Raw genomic sequence first — 13,940 nt, 5'->3', positions numbered from 1 at the left:
GTTCTCCTTCGGCCAAGGGCTCCCCCTCCAGACACCGTCTCTGCAGGGTCAGGCATGTGTCCCCGGGTTCAGGTATTTATTTCAAAGCAATCAGAATCTGGAACCAACCCTCCCCCGCCCCCCCCAGAAATGGGATCATTCTCTACATACATTTCTGCAACTGTACTTTTCACCTCACTGTCTGTCCTCGACGTCTGACCTTGTGTGGTGATCTCAGCATGCACCCTGATCAGAGCGTCCTCTCCGTTCTTAGGACCAGCCCCCGTCCTGCCCACCCGGCCTGCGGGCCCCGGCTCCGCACTGGCTCCTCCTCCCTTCACACTCCAGCCAGTGTTCTTCCTCCCCTTCATGTCTTTGCACATTCTGTTCCTTTGCCCGGACTGCCAGTCCAGGCCCTTTGACCAGTTAACTCCTACCCAGGCTCTGGTCTTTCTTAAGCACCCGGGCCTTCCACACGCCTTCAGATCTGCGGGGAGATCTGCCGCCGGCCCGTTCCCCTCCCGGTACAAGCGTGTGTGGACTTGTGTTCCTAGGAGACCTTAGGGCTGAGTTGTTCCCAAATCATCCAAATAACTCAAACGGCCACCACAGTGCTTGACATGTAATCGGTGATCAATATGTATTTGCTGAGTGAACAAAAGACTTCACGTTCCGTGTAGGCAGTGAACCGGACGGATTACATCCGTGGCCTCCTTTGTTTAAACCCTCACAGGACCCGCTCAGGTAGGCATTCGTGTTCCCATTTCACAGATGGAGAAACTGAAGGTCTGAGACAGGGAGGAACTTACCCAAAGCCACATGTCTCGCAGAGGTTGGAGCCAGGAATTGAAACAACATCTACTTGACTCCAATAAAAGTAGGAGTCTTCATTCTGGGAGGCCAAAGACCGAGATGAGGGGAATGACGAAGGTTTTTACATGTGTGAGGATTATAAACGTGCATTCCATGGCATCTGGACTGTCCCTGACGTCCGGCAGTCCAGGCTGGCAGTGAGCACGGCCTTCACACCCGTCTTCCCGTCCCTGCCACACTGATTTGCTGGTACATTAGCAGACAGGCCTTTCTTCCCCACTAGACTGTGGGAACCTTGGTGTCGGGGACCACGTTGAGGCTAGCTTGTGTCTCTGTGCTGAGCAGAGTGCTCGGTACACAGTAGGTGCTCAGGAAACACTTGTTGCCCTCTGCATACCCACCAGCTCCGTTCCGCAGGTGTTTACTAGCACTGCTCTGAGCCGGAGGTACAACAAGGGACAGACCTGAGCCCAGGCCACATGTTCACCTTCCAGAAAGGGGAAGGCAGTGAACACACACATCACCAGCTCGTCAGCCGGTGACATGTTCTGTGAAGAAAACTAAGGCCGGGTGAGTGTCAGGGACCAGGGAGATGCCGTTGTACAGAGAGGGTCAGGAAATGCTCCCGGAGAGGTGACATTGGAGCAGACACACGGAAGGGTGCAGGTACTGTCGAGAATTCCCTGAGACGCCCGAGGCAGGACAGCAAGGGGGCAGAGGGGTGGCCGAGAGGTGGCCCGCAGCCCCGAGCAAGTCCCCACCGGTGCTGCTGCTGGACAAGAGGCCACCAGGCGGTGGCACAGGAGCCTGCTGGATGCCGGTGGCCCTGGGAGGCAGGGCAGCATTTTCAGTGGGTCCCCATCTGTTCAGCCCCAGTGACTGCGCGTTATGAGGTGCTGAGTGAATGAATGACTGCGGGAAGGCAGATCTTTCCACAAAGTCCCAGAACGTCTTAGTTAGGCCCTTGAGGTCTTTGTTGTAAACGACCTCTCACGGCAGATCCTGGGACACGAAGGTGTGAGTGCAGCGCCTCCGAAGTCACCACAGAAAGCCCCGGTGGGGGCCGCGTCAGGTCCTGATGGAGACGAGGGGTGCTGGGGCCGCGTCGCCAACTTTCCGAGCCTGAGACCCAGGAAGTACAGAGGGGGGAAGCACACGCACTGGCCCAGGCAGAGCCCGTTCAGAGCCCCAGCGCCGGGCACCTGCTGTGCGGCCTCAGGCGACAGCAATAGTAACAAACAACGTGTTAGGGCACTTAGAGAACAGCATGTTCACCCCTCACAACCACCCCAGGAGAGAGGGACTTCCATAATCCCCACTTTACAGATGCGAAAATGGAAGCACGGCCAGGCTAAATATCTTGCCTACGGTTTCGCCAGTATTAACCGGCAGAGCTGAGGTTTGAAAGCGGGCAACCTGCCGGCGGGTGGCCCTCGGCGTGCCGCGTGGCCTCTAAGTCACAGGCTCCCTCCCAGCCTCCATGTGCTCATCCGCAAGATGGGGATTGTGGTGCCCTCGTGTGGCGTCACCGACGGAGCAGAGCACCCGTGCAAAGTCCCTCTGGCTCAGCAGACAGGGCCGGCTCGTCAGCACCGTCACCCAAAACCGGGTACTGGCCCCCGGATGGCCCCTCGAGGTGACATTCAGGACCGCACTTGTTTTCCTGTAGACAGAAGCTGCCACACATCATGAAGCTTCTATGGGAACATCGAGGGCGAGATTTTTATCTGTCCTGAAGAGCTCCAGCATCCTCTTACCATAAAGGCGGAGAGGGGAAGGGAAAGAGAAAAGCCTTTCTTATCCCTTGCCCTGGCCTCCCCGCGTTACAAGAGGGCACGGGAGAACGCGGTGCATGGTTCCTTGGGAAAAGCATACGGCGGCAAATATGTTCCTGGAGGAGGGAACTTGCCCACGGAGCCGTTGCGGGGACACCGCCCCTTCCTCGTTTTGGAGAGGAGCCCACCGGCGCGGGGTTGTAAGTGTGTTGTCGCGGGGGTTCAGAAGGAAGCGCTTTGACGCGTGCGTTTTGTTTTTAGGACCCCTACTCCGCCTTCTTTAAAATAGACACTGACAGGGATGGCATCATCCACATGCGCGATGTCCACACACTGCTACGGCTCTTACTGTTCAATCTTCAAGACGACGAGTTTGAGCGTTTCCTGGGCCTTCTTGGCCTGAGACTCAGCGTCACGCTAAATTTTCGGGAATTTCGAAATCTGTGTGAGAAGACGTCTTTGAGAACAGACGACCCGCCTCAAAGACTCGTTAGGTAAGAGCGCACGCGGCTCAGCGCCTTTGCCCCCACGGGGTCCGCTGCTCCCGCTGGGCCCACGGAGGAGGGGGAGGAACAGAATTGCCCCCCCGGGGAACGATCGTTTCGCCTTTTGGGGGGCTCGAGAGAAACCACGCAAGGAATAGCCTTCAATGCAGAAAGCCTGAAAGATACCGGGTGCGGATTAGAAGGTACAACCCGATCTAGCCACCCGTGAGCGTGGGTTTCGCGTGTCACTGTGAATCGTGCCAGCCTGCCTTCTAGCCACACAACAACTACGTGCAGGCACCTCTGTGTTTTTTCTTTTATAAAAAGCTGGGGTCGGATTTATGGGTGTTGCCCAGCCTTGCGAGACCTGTCGGCCCCCTGCCTTTGAGCTGTGCAAGCTAACGCTTGTCTAGAGAGCACTGGTCCAGGCACTAACATGTCAGCCTAGGCAATCACACGACTTGGGGAACCACAGAGCACCTTCTGGTAATTGATGGAAACTGAGTATCACGTCAGGCTTTTTTCTATGAGTGTAAACACATACATACACGGGGCCCTTGAATAACCACAGGATGCTTCAACCCTGCAGCTTGACTTATATGTGGATTGGGGGGGGGGATAAATACAGTGTGATTATGTACATGTGTTTTCTCTTACGATTTTCTTCACACGTCCTCTTCCCTCGCTTACTTTATAGTAAGAACACGGTGTATTACACATATAACGTTCAAAATATGGGTTAATCGGTCGTGTTACCAGTAGGGCCTCCAGTCAACAGTAGGCTACTACTAATTAATTTTGGGGGGAGTCAAAAGTTATATGGGGATTTTTGACTGTGGGGGGTTGGCGCTCCCAACCCCTGCCTCGTTCAAGGGTCAAGTGTACGTCTTTTACTTTCTATAAATCGGGGATCAGCTGAGCCAACCGTTTGGGGAGCCACAAGGACGACGCCCCCGCCACCCCTTCCCAGGCAGTGTTCCACCCCCGACCTCTGTCTACTCCATGCCAGCCTCCCTCAGGTCGAGGAGGCGAGTCTGCGTGTCAGCTGGACCGTGATTCGTCTCCTCCATTTCTCTCAGTAAGCGCCTACGCCCCTTCAAGCAGGAACAGCAATGCCAGTACACCCACCCCATTGAGATCTGTTGATGCCAACAGGCATGAATGAATTGGCCCTTCAGCCCCTCCTTGACCAATTATTATAAGTGGAATAGTACTATTTTTTTGAAACCCTCCCATCCACTATGATAATTCAGAGATGTGCTCTCTGCACCGTAGTAACATTCACTAGGCTGTTTTGCCCTGGAGGTACCAGCGGCCCCACCCCTTCCCTTCCGCCAGGCTGGGGAGCTCCCTGCAGCTGAGAACTCCCAGAAGCCCCCATTACTGGGCCAGATCACGCGATACTTGGCTGGGCTGCAGAGGCCCTCTGATATCGCTCTTTAATTTTTCTCTCTGAATTCGCTGGTTTTGTTTTGCCTGTACTTTAAGAAAAGCCGGCCAGAAAGAAAACAACTGTGGTCTCCTTCTAAGTGAAAGAAATGATCGCATAACACGTGACTTGGACACCTGCTTCCAATTGCTCAAGTTCTGAGGAGCTGTAATAGGAGACTTGATTGCTTGCCATTAAAACAATACAAAAATATCCTTCAGAAAGAATTTTCTGGAGAATGTGTGCAGAGTGAACCTAGAAAATTTCAACCACAGAGCACGATCTTCCCATTCAAATGACTCAGCCTTCTTATTTGTATTCATTCCCTCGCTCATCAAGTGTTTACTGAGGGTCTGCTCCGGGCTAGATGTGGCCCCAGGATGAGGTGGTACAAAGACCACCTTTGAGGGGCTCGTGGGTGAATGTGGAACAGGTACGAAAGTAAAGAGCTATAGTGAAACGCAAGGATGTCTGAAGTGCCTCCGAGATGGGAACAGCTAAGCCTGCTTGAGGTGCCCGGGAAAAGTGGGACATCCGAGTGGCATCTTGAGGTGTGAGGAGGAGTTTGTCAGGTGCAGGCTACCAGATGGTGGTTCGAGGCCAGAGAACAGCATTTACAACACCTCAGAGGTGGAAATGTCGAGCGCACTCAGGAAACGGGGAGAGGATGTGTGTGCAGAAGTGGCATGCACCATGGGGGCATGGTGGGAGGAGAGCCCTGGAGAGGCAGGAGGGCCAGCTGAGAAGGGGCTGGAGAGCCAGGCTGAGGAGTCCATCCTTTACCAGCAGACAGGAGAGGGTTTTATGCTGTGGAGGCAGAGGGCCGCATTGTGCTGCAGAAAGACCCTTCGGCAGTCCTAGAGCGGAGGATAGACGTAAAGGAGGACAGTCCCTGCAGTCCAGGGAGACCCAGCATGGCGTCCAAGGGTCTGGTGGAGAGACCTCAACCAAGGCACTGCCTTAGAAAGCCACTGCTTTAGAAGGCCTCCCATGGCCAGACCCCATGCCTCTGCTTCGAGAAGATGTATCCTTTAGTACTCTACAAGGAGGCCCTATCACTTGACTTGCCAGATGAAGGACCCAGGTGATGGGTGGTGGGCAGAGATGTGAACGCAGGGTGCCTGTTTGGAGGGACCCCTTTCTCTGCCTGGAGGCCTCACCCTCCTTCACCCGCCTACCACACCAGCCTCACTTTCAGCCACCGGCCACACCTAGACACCATCCCATTCTGGAAGCCATCCTGCCCTCTTGTTTGGGCCCCTCTACCTTCAGGGCCTTCCCTTTCCACCAGCATTATCAAACACAATACTTTGGAAAATTTGAGGGCTCATAATTTTGTTGAAGAGAGTAAGACCACCTTGTTTGTTTCATAACCGCAAAACGTTTTCATTTTTAGATGTATAAATGCCAATTAGAACGATCAGTCCAATGGCCTGTTTCATTTCTCCATCATCTAGTCCCTTCCAATCTGTTCCCTTGTTTAAAACATACCTGCCTGTCCATTTATCTACTGACAACCCACATCAAGTCCATTTTGGTTCACGTACGTCATAAAAGATGAAACAACACTGTCACGTGCCCTTTTAGCAAAATTTGATGCTTCGGCCTCTTGCCACAAAATAGTGTATGATCAGGTCCTTCATGTTGAATGGCTAGCTGAATCGAAAGGCCAAATTTCCCTTTCGTTCTTAGAAATACATCATTCGTTTGTCAAAAAATTTGGCTTTTATGATCAGTCTCATCATCATCTCTGGAATCCAGAGTCCTGTTCTGTCTGTGTGGATTCCTCTTCTGGTTCATCTGATCATTGGGAGATGTCTTCTTATCTGAATTTTCTTCCCTTTGCCATTTGAACATGAAATAATTCTGAATTTTTAACTATGTTCGATGAAAACTGACACAAGACTACAAAGATGGTGTTGCTGTGTTCTTTTCACCTTCTCTAAAGATGCTGTTATACTTTGGGCAGTGCAGTCAGAAAACTAGGGGGTGATTCATTTCAAGATCCTGTCATTGGCTAAGTAATTCCCTCATTTTCTGTTTTCTTCTTACTGCTTTAGCCTCTCTCTCTCTCTCTCTCTCTCTCTCTCTCTCTCTCTCTCTCTCCCTCTCTCTCTCTTTTAGCATAGTTGGAAATAATTAAAGAATAAATGATTGATCATTTCTTGGGATAATGAAATCGATCTAGTAAAATTGAAATCAAGATCACTAAGACCCCATGTATGTAAGACCCCATTGACCCCATCAATGGACCCAGGTGGTATTGCAAGATAGAATGAGTGTTATCTCATAAAGAAAATAGATAATTTTTTTTTGTTCTTTGAAAGCCCTCTAAGAAAAACTGAGAGTCATGAATGCCAATTCTCTTCCACTTTCCGGATTATATAGAATTGTTATTTCTTTCTTAAATATTTGATATAATTCACCAAAGAACTGATCAGGTCCTGGAGTTTCCTTTGTTGGGAAGATTTTAACTATGAATCTCATTAATTTAATAGATCATTCAGGGTTTCTATTCCTTCTTGAATGAGTGTTTGGAGTTTGTGTTTTTTGGTCCATTTCATCTAAGTTGTTAAATTTATGAGAATAAAGTTCTTCAAAATATTCCTCCCTTACATTCTTTTAATATCTGGAGGGTCTTTAGTGTTATCCCTTTTATCATTTCTGATACTTGGTAGGTAATGTCTTCTCTTCTTTTTTCTTGATATGTTTCGCTAGAGATTTATCATTTGATTGATATTTTCAAAGAACCACCTTTTTGTTTCATTGATTTTGCTCTATTGTTTTCTGTGCAATAGAAACAAATTTCTGTCTATTGATTTCTCTTCTTTATTACTTCCTACTTTCTTCTTGCTTTGAATATAGTTTACTCTTCTTTTTTATTCTCTTAAGTTTGGAAACTCAGATTTTTTATTTGAGTTCTTTCTTTTCTAACAGAGCCCCTGAATGCTATCAGTTTCCTTGTAGGCACTGAGCTGGCTACATTCTACAAACCTGGATCTATTACAGTTTTAAGTTTCATTTACTTAAGAATATTTTCTAATTTCCCTTGAGACTTTCTTTTGGATCCACAATTATTTATGTGTGGTTCTGTCAATTTTAAAATATGTCCATGGTTTCCAACTATCTTTCTGTTATTGATTTCTAGTTTAATTCTGTTGTGGTCAGAAAACATACTTTGTATGATTTGAATTCTTTTACATTTGTTCAGCTTTATGACCCCAGAGATGGTCTATGTTGGTGAGTATTCCATGGATGCTTGATGAGAACGTGTATTTGGCTGTCATTGGGTGGAGTGTGCCGATGAGATCAAGTTAGTTGATAGTGTTCAGGTCTTCAGTGTTCTTGCTTATTTGTTTGTTCTATCACTTCCTAGAGAGGAGTGATGAAGTCCCCAACAACAGTTAAGCACTTGTCTATACCTCTTTCCAGTTCTATCCATTTGTGCTTCATGAATTTTGAAACTGAGAAAAATAGTGTGTTTATACTTGCCATTTCTGCTTCTCTTCCCTTATTTCTGAAGTTCTGTTTCTCTCTGTTATCATGTTCCCTCCTCAGAGAAGCTTTCTTCAGCAGGTCTTTCAGAGCATGTCTACCGGAGACAGGTTGTCTTAGTTTTCCTTCACTGAGAAAATCTCTCTTGCTCCTTCATTCCTAACAGACATTTTTTCTGGGTATAGAATTCTGGGTTAACAGTTATTTTCACAGCACTTTAAAAATGTTACTCCATTGTTTTCAGGCCTTCATGGTTTGTGGTGAGAAGTCTGCAGGAATTCAAATGGTCTTGCCCCCTAGATGGCCTGTGTCATTTTCCTCAGGTTACTTTCAGGAGGTTTTTCTTTATCTTTGGTTTTTATTAGTTTTAGTATGATGTGTTTGGGCATGACTTTCTTTGTTTATCATTCTTTGGGTTTACTGAGCTTCTTGAATTTGTAAATTTATGTTCTTCATCGAGTTTGGGAAGGTTGCAGCTATTATTTCCTCATGTTTAAAAAAAAATTTTTTTGGTATCAATCTCTCCCTCCATCCACCCCTTGTGGTATCCCAATGACATGAATGTAGATTTGTTGATTTTGTACCACTGGTCCCTGTATTAGTCCCTGAAGCTGTATTCTTCTCTTTTTTTCCCCATTGATCAGATTGGATTAATTCTGTTCATCTGTCTTCAGGTTCACTGACTCACTCCTCTGTCGTCTGCATTCTGTCATCGAGCCAATCCAGTAAACATTTTATTTCATTTGTATTTTTCATTTCTAAAGTTTTCATTTGGTTCTTGTCTTCCCCCAGGCTTCTATCTCTTGGCTCATATTATCTGCCTTTCCACGTATTTTGAGGACATTTACTTTTACTTCATGTTTCTAATAGCTGCTTTAAAATATTATAATTTCAATATCTGGGTCATCTTGGAGTCTGTTGTCTTTTACCTTGAGAATTGTTGAGATTTTCCTGGTTCTCTGTATATTGAGTTATTTTGGATTGTATCATGGGCTTTTTAAGTATTATATTATGATACTCTGGCCCAGTTAAAATCCTCAGTTGTGTGTTGATTTGTGTTTTATTTATGTTTTAAGCAAACTATCAATCCAGTTAGGTTCAGACTGCAAGTCCTAACCTGCCTTCTGTGGTTTCTATGTCAGTTGAGTTTCAAGGCCACTGCAGCACTATGAGGCCAGCCCATGTGTGCAGCCCCCCAGGTGGGGAGTTGTGGAGGGAGCAAGTCTTCAGTACACAGTAGTGAAGTTCTCAGAGCTTCTGTTGTGCCGCTTTGGATTAGTTTCACACAAGAGCACAGCAGAAGTGAATCTGGAACTTCCCGCACAGATTTAGGCATCCTGTTTTTCAGCCCTCTCATATGATTTCTCCCCACACTTTCCAGCCCCCAGAGAGTCCCCCCACCCACCTGTTTTCTCTTTTTTTTTTTTTTTTTTTTTTTTTTTTTGGCCTTCTTGCTGGAAACCCTTAGGTTTGGGCCTATCTGCATGGTTATGTACTTCCTATGACTGGGCCTACCCCCAGTGCAACACAGTGAGAGGAAAACAATAATGTGGATACCTTCAGTGTTCCTTGAGCACAGAGTGTGTCTTCTGGTGAAAGGGAAGAGTTTTAGTTTTAGGCACTTACTTGGCCACTACTGTTGCTGGCTATGTCACAAAAGTGTAGGTATGTAACTCAGAGTCTTTGGATCAGAACAGGGAGGGTGAAAAGAGACAAAGGGGGCATTATATCCCCCACATACTTTGTACTTCAGGGCTATCCTTTCTGGTTCTTTGGTCAGAAATACAGGCTTTCTTGTGGAGCTTTTTTGGCCCATGCCCGCTGCATAGTTCCAGAAGCGGGACTGTCCTTAAGCCTAAGCTGGGAATATGGGCGATAAAGAACGCCATGAAACTCATATCAGTCATTCTTCAAGTTTTGATTTCCCTCTCCATCATCCTTCTTTTTTTTTTTTTAATGTTTACTTATTTTTGAGAGAGAGGCAGAGCGTGAGCAGAGGAGGGGCAGAGAGAGAGAGAGAGGCACAGAACCCAAAGCAAGCTCCAGGCTCCGAGGTGTCAGCACAGAGCTTGACATGGGGCTTGAACCCATGAACCATGAGATCATGACCTAAGGCGAAGTCGGACGCTTCACCAACTGAGCCACCCAAGCACCCCTCCATCATCTTTCTATTATTTACTTTTTGGTGTCCTCAGAATTACTTCTTGTATTCTGTCGAGAGCTTTTAGTTGTAATCAGTGGGGGAGAGAGGGTGCAGTGTGCGCCTTCTCCATCTTAGCTGGACAAGAGGGACAAGGACTCTTGCCCTGCCTGGAGTGCTGGTCCCTGTGATCACACAGCTGCCTCATCACTACTCATGCCTCAGAGAGCCGCTGAAGCCTCCCCTCTCACCCATCACTCTTGGTCACATTCATATCCCAAGTTATCTGATTCATTCATTTTCCACATGTTGCTGTAAGTTCCCACAATCATGGTATGAGCTCCTTGAGGATGTGGGCTCTGTCCACATCGCTGGTCAGGGTGTCTACAGGACCCAGAGCAGCACAGAGTAAGAAGTCATATATGTTTGCATCGGACAGACTGGCTGATAACAAGTCTGGGTCTCCGTGACTATCAAGATCTAAAGAGTCAGGCAATAGAGGAAATCAGTAACTTTTGGAAAAGACCATAGAAAAACCTTCTGATCTCTTGAGGAGACAAGTATATAAAATGGGACGGGGAGATATGGGTGGGAAAATCATAGGTGTCCCCGGTTTGAGCCTGGCTCACTGAGAAAACATTCAAGACTTACGGTCTAGAAGAGAAATTGGGCTGGTGGAGGCCATTCAGATATGTGTTTAGATAGCAAGATCAGTTTGGGTTCGCTGACTTTGCAGACACAGAACATGCCCCTCAGAATCTCTATCCTTTGGGGGGAGTTCGGGTGAGTCCTGTGGGTGCAGGTTGGATTTAGGAGGAACTTAAGGTGAAGACAGGGGAATAGGCATCATTACTAGGACCTACGGTCCTCTTAAGCAATAATTGTGAAAATGCAACCTAGTCCCCCCAACCTTCCCAAACATTTAGTGGTGAACTAGTGACAGAGGATTAGACTGGTTGACCTTTGGATCCCTTTCCACCCTGGAAATTCCATGATTCTGTGAAGTCCGGTAGTCAGTTGGAGAGAAATGGAACAGAAAAGTAGGTGAGGAGATTACAGCCCCAGCGGTACACATGTGTGGATAAATGGCAGGAAGGCATGGTTGGGGACATGAGAAGGGATGACCTTTCAGAAGAGTAAATAAACTTTGGGGTGGAAAGAGAGAGGAGTGGTCAAGGTTTGGGGGAGCCAGTGGTCAAGGTTTGGGGGAGGGAAAACCATACTCACTGGAGGCACACGTTCACCCGGCCCCAGGATTGGTATTCCAACACGTGGTGTCACTTAAAGCGCAGCATGATGAAGGCAACCAGAGAGGGGAGAGATGGTTAATAGGGGCACATGGAACACGCAAGTCAGCGAAGACCCCTGGATTCAGCAATATAGAAGCAATTGGTGAATTTAAAGACCGGGGTGGGCTCTTAATAAAGGGAGGCGTGCCCGCCATAGTTTACCGTGTACCCCCACGAGCTGGCATTTTCCAGGAGGGAAAGCGAAACTGGGAAAGCCCTCATTTGGTCTGGTTCAACAGTAGCAATGTAGGAGTTTGTGCTCGCCAAACTGTGGGGGTCACAGTTTACGTAATTCGCCAAAGAAGAGCTGCTTAAAATAAGACGCTATGTGGCCCAGTATAGCCCAGTGTAGGTTTTGGGGGTAATCACGGATACCAATGCACCTGGTGACTCATGGGCTCTGGGCACGGTCAGTCATCAAGGAACTTGAGGAGCGGTCCAGGACAGCTGTCCGGGGGCAGCAGAGCGTGTTGGAAGGGATTTGAAGAAGCCACATGAAGAACACTGATTGCTGCTTGCTTTGTTGATTCGGGTTGCCGTGACCTGGCTTGCCGTCTGCTTCTGAAATGCGTGCCAGGGTGGAACTTCCAGGAGAGCCTTGTCTGGTGGGCGGGAGCCGCAGGCTCCACTTTTCCAGCCTTCGCACCGAGCCCGGCGCTCCAGCCACGCACTGGGCAATGCTGCGTTTGTTGAACGGAAACAGAAATGCTAAGTGGAAAGAGGACCCCCAGTGCGTAAAAACCAGAGGTGTCCCTCACCTCTGTGAAGTGTAATATTTCAGGGATCTTTTCCTATGAAGAGTGAACTTACAGGGGCAGCAAACCTGTAGCTTCAGATAAAAGCCAAATGGTCATGAGAAAGGCTAGCCATGGCATCGGAGACCTGAGTCTGAATGGTTTCCAGGTCCTGGCTGTGTCATTTGGCAGGTTGGTTAGTTTCCCGAAAACACAGCTTCCTCTTTCGCAGAGTGGGATGGTAATGCCGGCATGGCTGGGAAAACTCCAGATTCCATGTGTCACTTGACTGGCTGTGCTCAGCACCCGCTGGTCACTGACCTCGTGGTGGCCGTCAGCACCTGAGAAACCCACGCAGTGCTGCCGACCTGAGTGTCACATACAGAGGGTCACGTTCAAAGCGGCCCTTCTAGGGGGATTGTGTAAGCCTTTGACCTCCATTGTTTGCAACACACAAATCCCTGCATTTTCTCAACTGGCAGCATACTGGTTGACCTCAGACTTTTTTTCTTATATGCGGTTCATTTGCAGAAGCATAAATAATACTTCTTTAAAGGGGCTCTGTGGGGCTTGCTTGCTGTCCATCCCCCACACTGGTCTTCTGGGGACCCTTCAGGAGAAATTTATATTGGGGTCTCTATGGGCCTCGGTCCGGTGGCAAGATGCGCTTAGCACCCAACATGCCTGTGAGTAAGCGCAGGTTCCAGGTGGGGGTCTCAGATGTGGTCCCGTTTCAGGAAACTGCCGGGTGGCGTGGATATGGTCAGTTTTGCCGGGGGAATGTGCTGAGCGCCCTGATATCTGCAGGGAAAATATTTCAGATGCAGATCTGGATGTGGAAAACAGCTCAAGTTGCCAGAAAGGGAGGGATAGGTGCTCCGAGGAGCAGAGCAATTACAGAAACAGAAGTGGGGAAGGGTTTTACAGATTTTATCCGCCCCCGTCCTTCGAGTGAAGGAATCCAGGGCTTAGCCACGGTGTTAAGCGTGGGGCATTTTTTTAAAGTGTCTTTGGCGTCCATCATCCTAGGAGGAAATAAACAGAATTTTGATCATTTTACATACTTGAGCCCAACCTTTGAACAGTAGCTGGGACCGAGAAAGCGGTGCCCCCCCCCCACCCCCGCCCCGTGTTCCTGAACCGTTTGTTAGTCTGCATTATTATTCCAATTCGCCAATTCAGAAATAGAAGTTTGTGGTTGTTTTCTTCTGAAGAGGCTTCACTGTCCTATGGTGTTTTTTCCCCTTCTGAGAAGAAATGAGCCCTGTTTGTTTTGTGAGTGGCAGAGAAAGTTGAACAGCATTTATCTGAAAATAAACAAGGACTTATAAAATTTAAGAAGACTTCCCTAACATGCAGCTGGGGAAATAAGACTGTATTTTGAGAATTAAGTTAGACCAGATGTGAAATAACAGGCTTTAACGGTATCTTTGAAACAAAAGGGGACGGGGAACCCCTTGGGAGATTAACGAGTCCATTAAATTTAAACACAGTTATTTATTTATTTATTTATTTATTTATTTATTTATTTATTTATTTTTCTTTTAAGACCAAAACAGAAGGTCGCAGATTCAGAACTAGCTTGTGAGCAGGCTCATCAGTATCTTGCTACCAAAGCAAAAACCAGATGGTCAGACTTATCTAAGGTAAGAAAACGGTTATTTCCTTAAAAGGAAAGGAAATCTATTTCAGTGTTCTCAGATCATTGGGATAATCAAGCTGTTTAGATCCCGTCGCTGAGATGGGAAAACAATGTTCTATACCCAACTGGTGATTCCTTTTATTCCTAAAATACTTTTTC

The 13,940-nt window shown here is 47.7% G+C and overlaps 1 protein-coding gene across 4 annotated transcripts in view; it reads left to right on the top strand.

Moving 5' to 3' along the window:
* The window catches only part of EFCAB6 (EF-hand calcium binding domain 6), a 240,063-nt gene that overhangs the window by 161,955 nt on the left and 64,168 nt on the right, over nucleotides 1-13,940 (top strand). For all 4 annotated transcript variants that reach the window (XM_043562841.1, XM_043562842.1, XM_043562840.1 and 1 more), the window contains 2 exons: nucleotides 2,829-3,061; nucleotides 13,689-13,785. In XM_043562841.1, the coding sequence (XP_043418776.1) occupies nucleotides 2,829-3,061; nucleotides 13,689-13,785 (330 nt within the window). The remainder of the gene's footprint in view (nucleotides 1-2,828; nucleotides 3,062-13,688; nucleotides 13,786-13,940) is intronic.

Source organism: Prionailurus bengalensis, chromosome B4 (genome assembly GCF_016509475.1).
Source record: "Prionailurus bengalensis isolate Pbe53 chromosome B4, Fcat_Pben_1.1_paternal_pri, whole genome shotgun sequence".
Lineage (NCBI taxonomy): Eukaryota > Metazoa > Chordata > Mammalia > Carnivora > Felidae > Prionailurus > Prionailurus bengalensis.
Note: the sequence above shows the minus strand (reverse complement) of the source record. Positions and strands in the feature narration are given on the sequence as shown.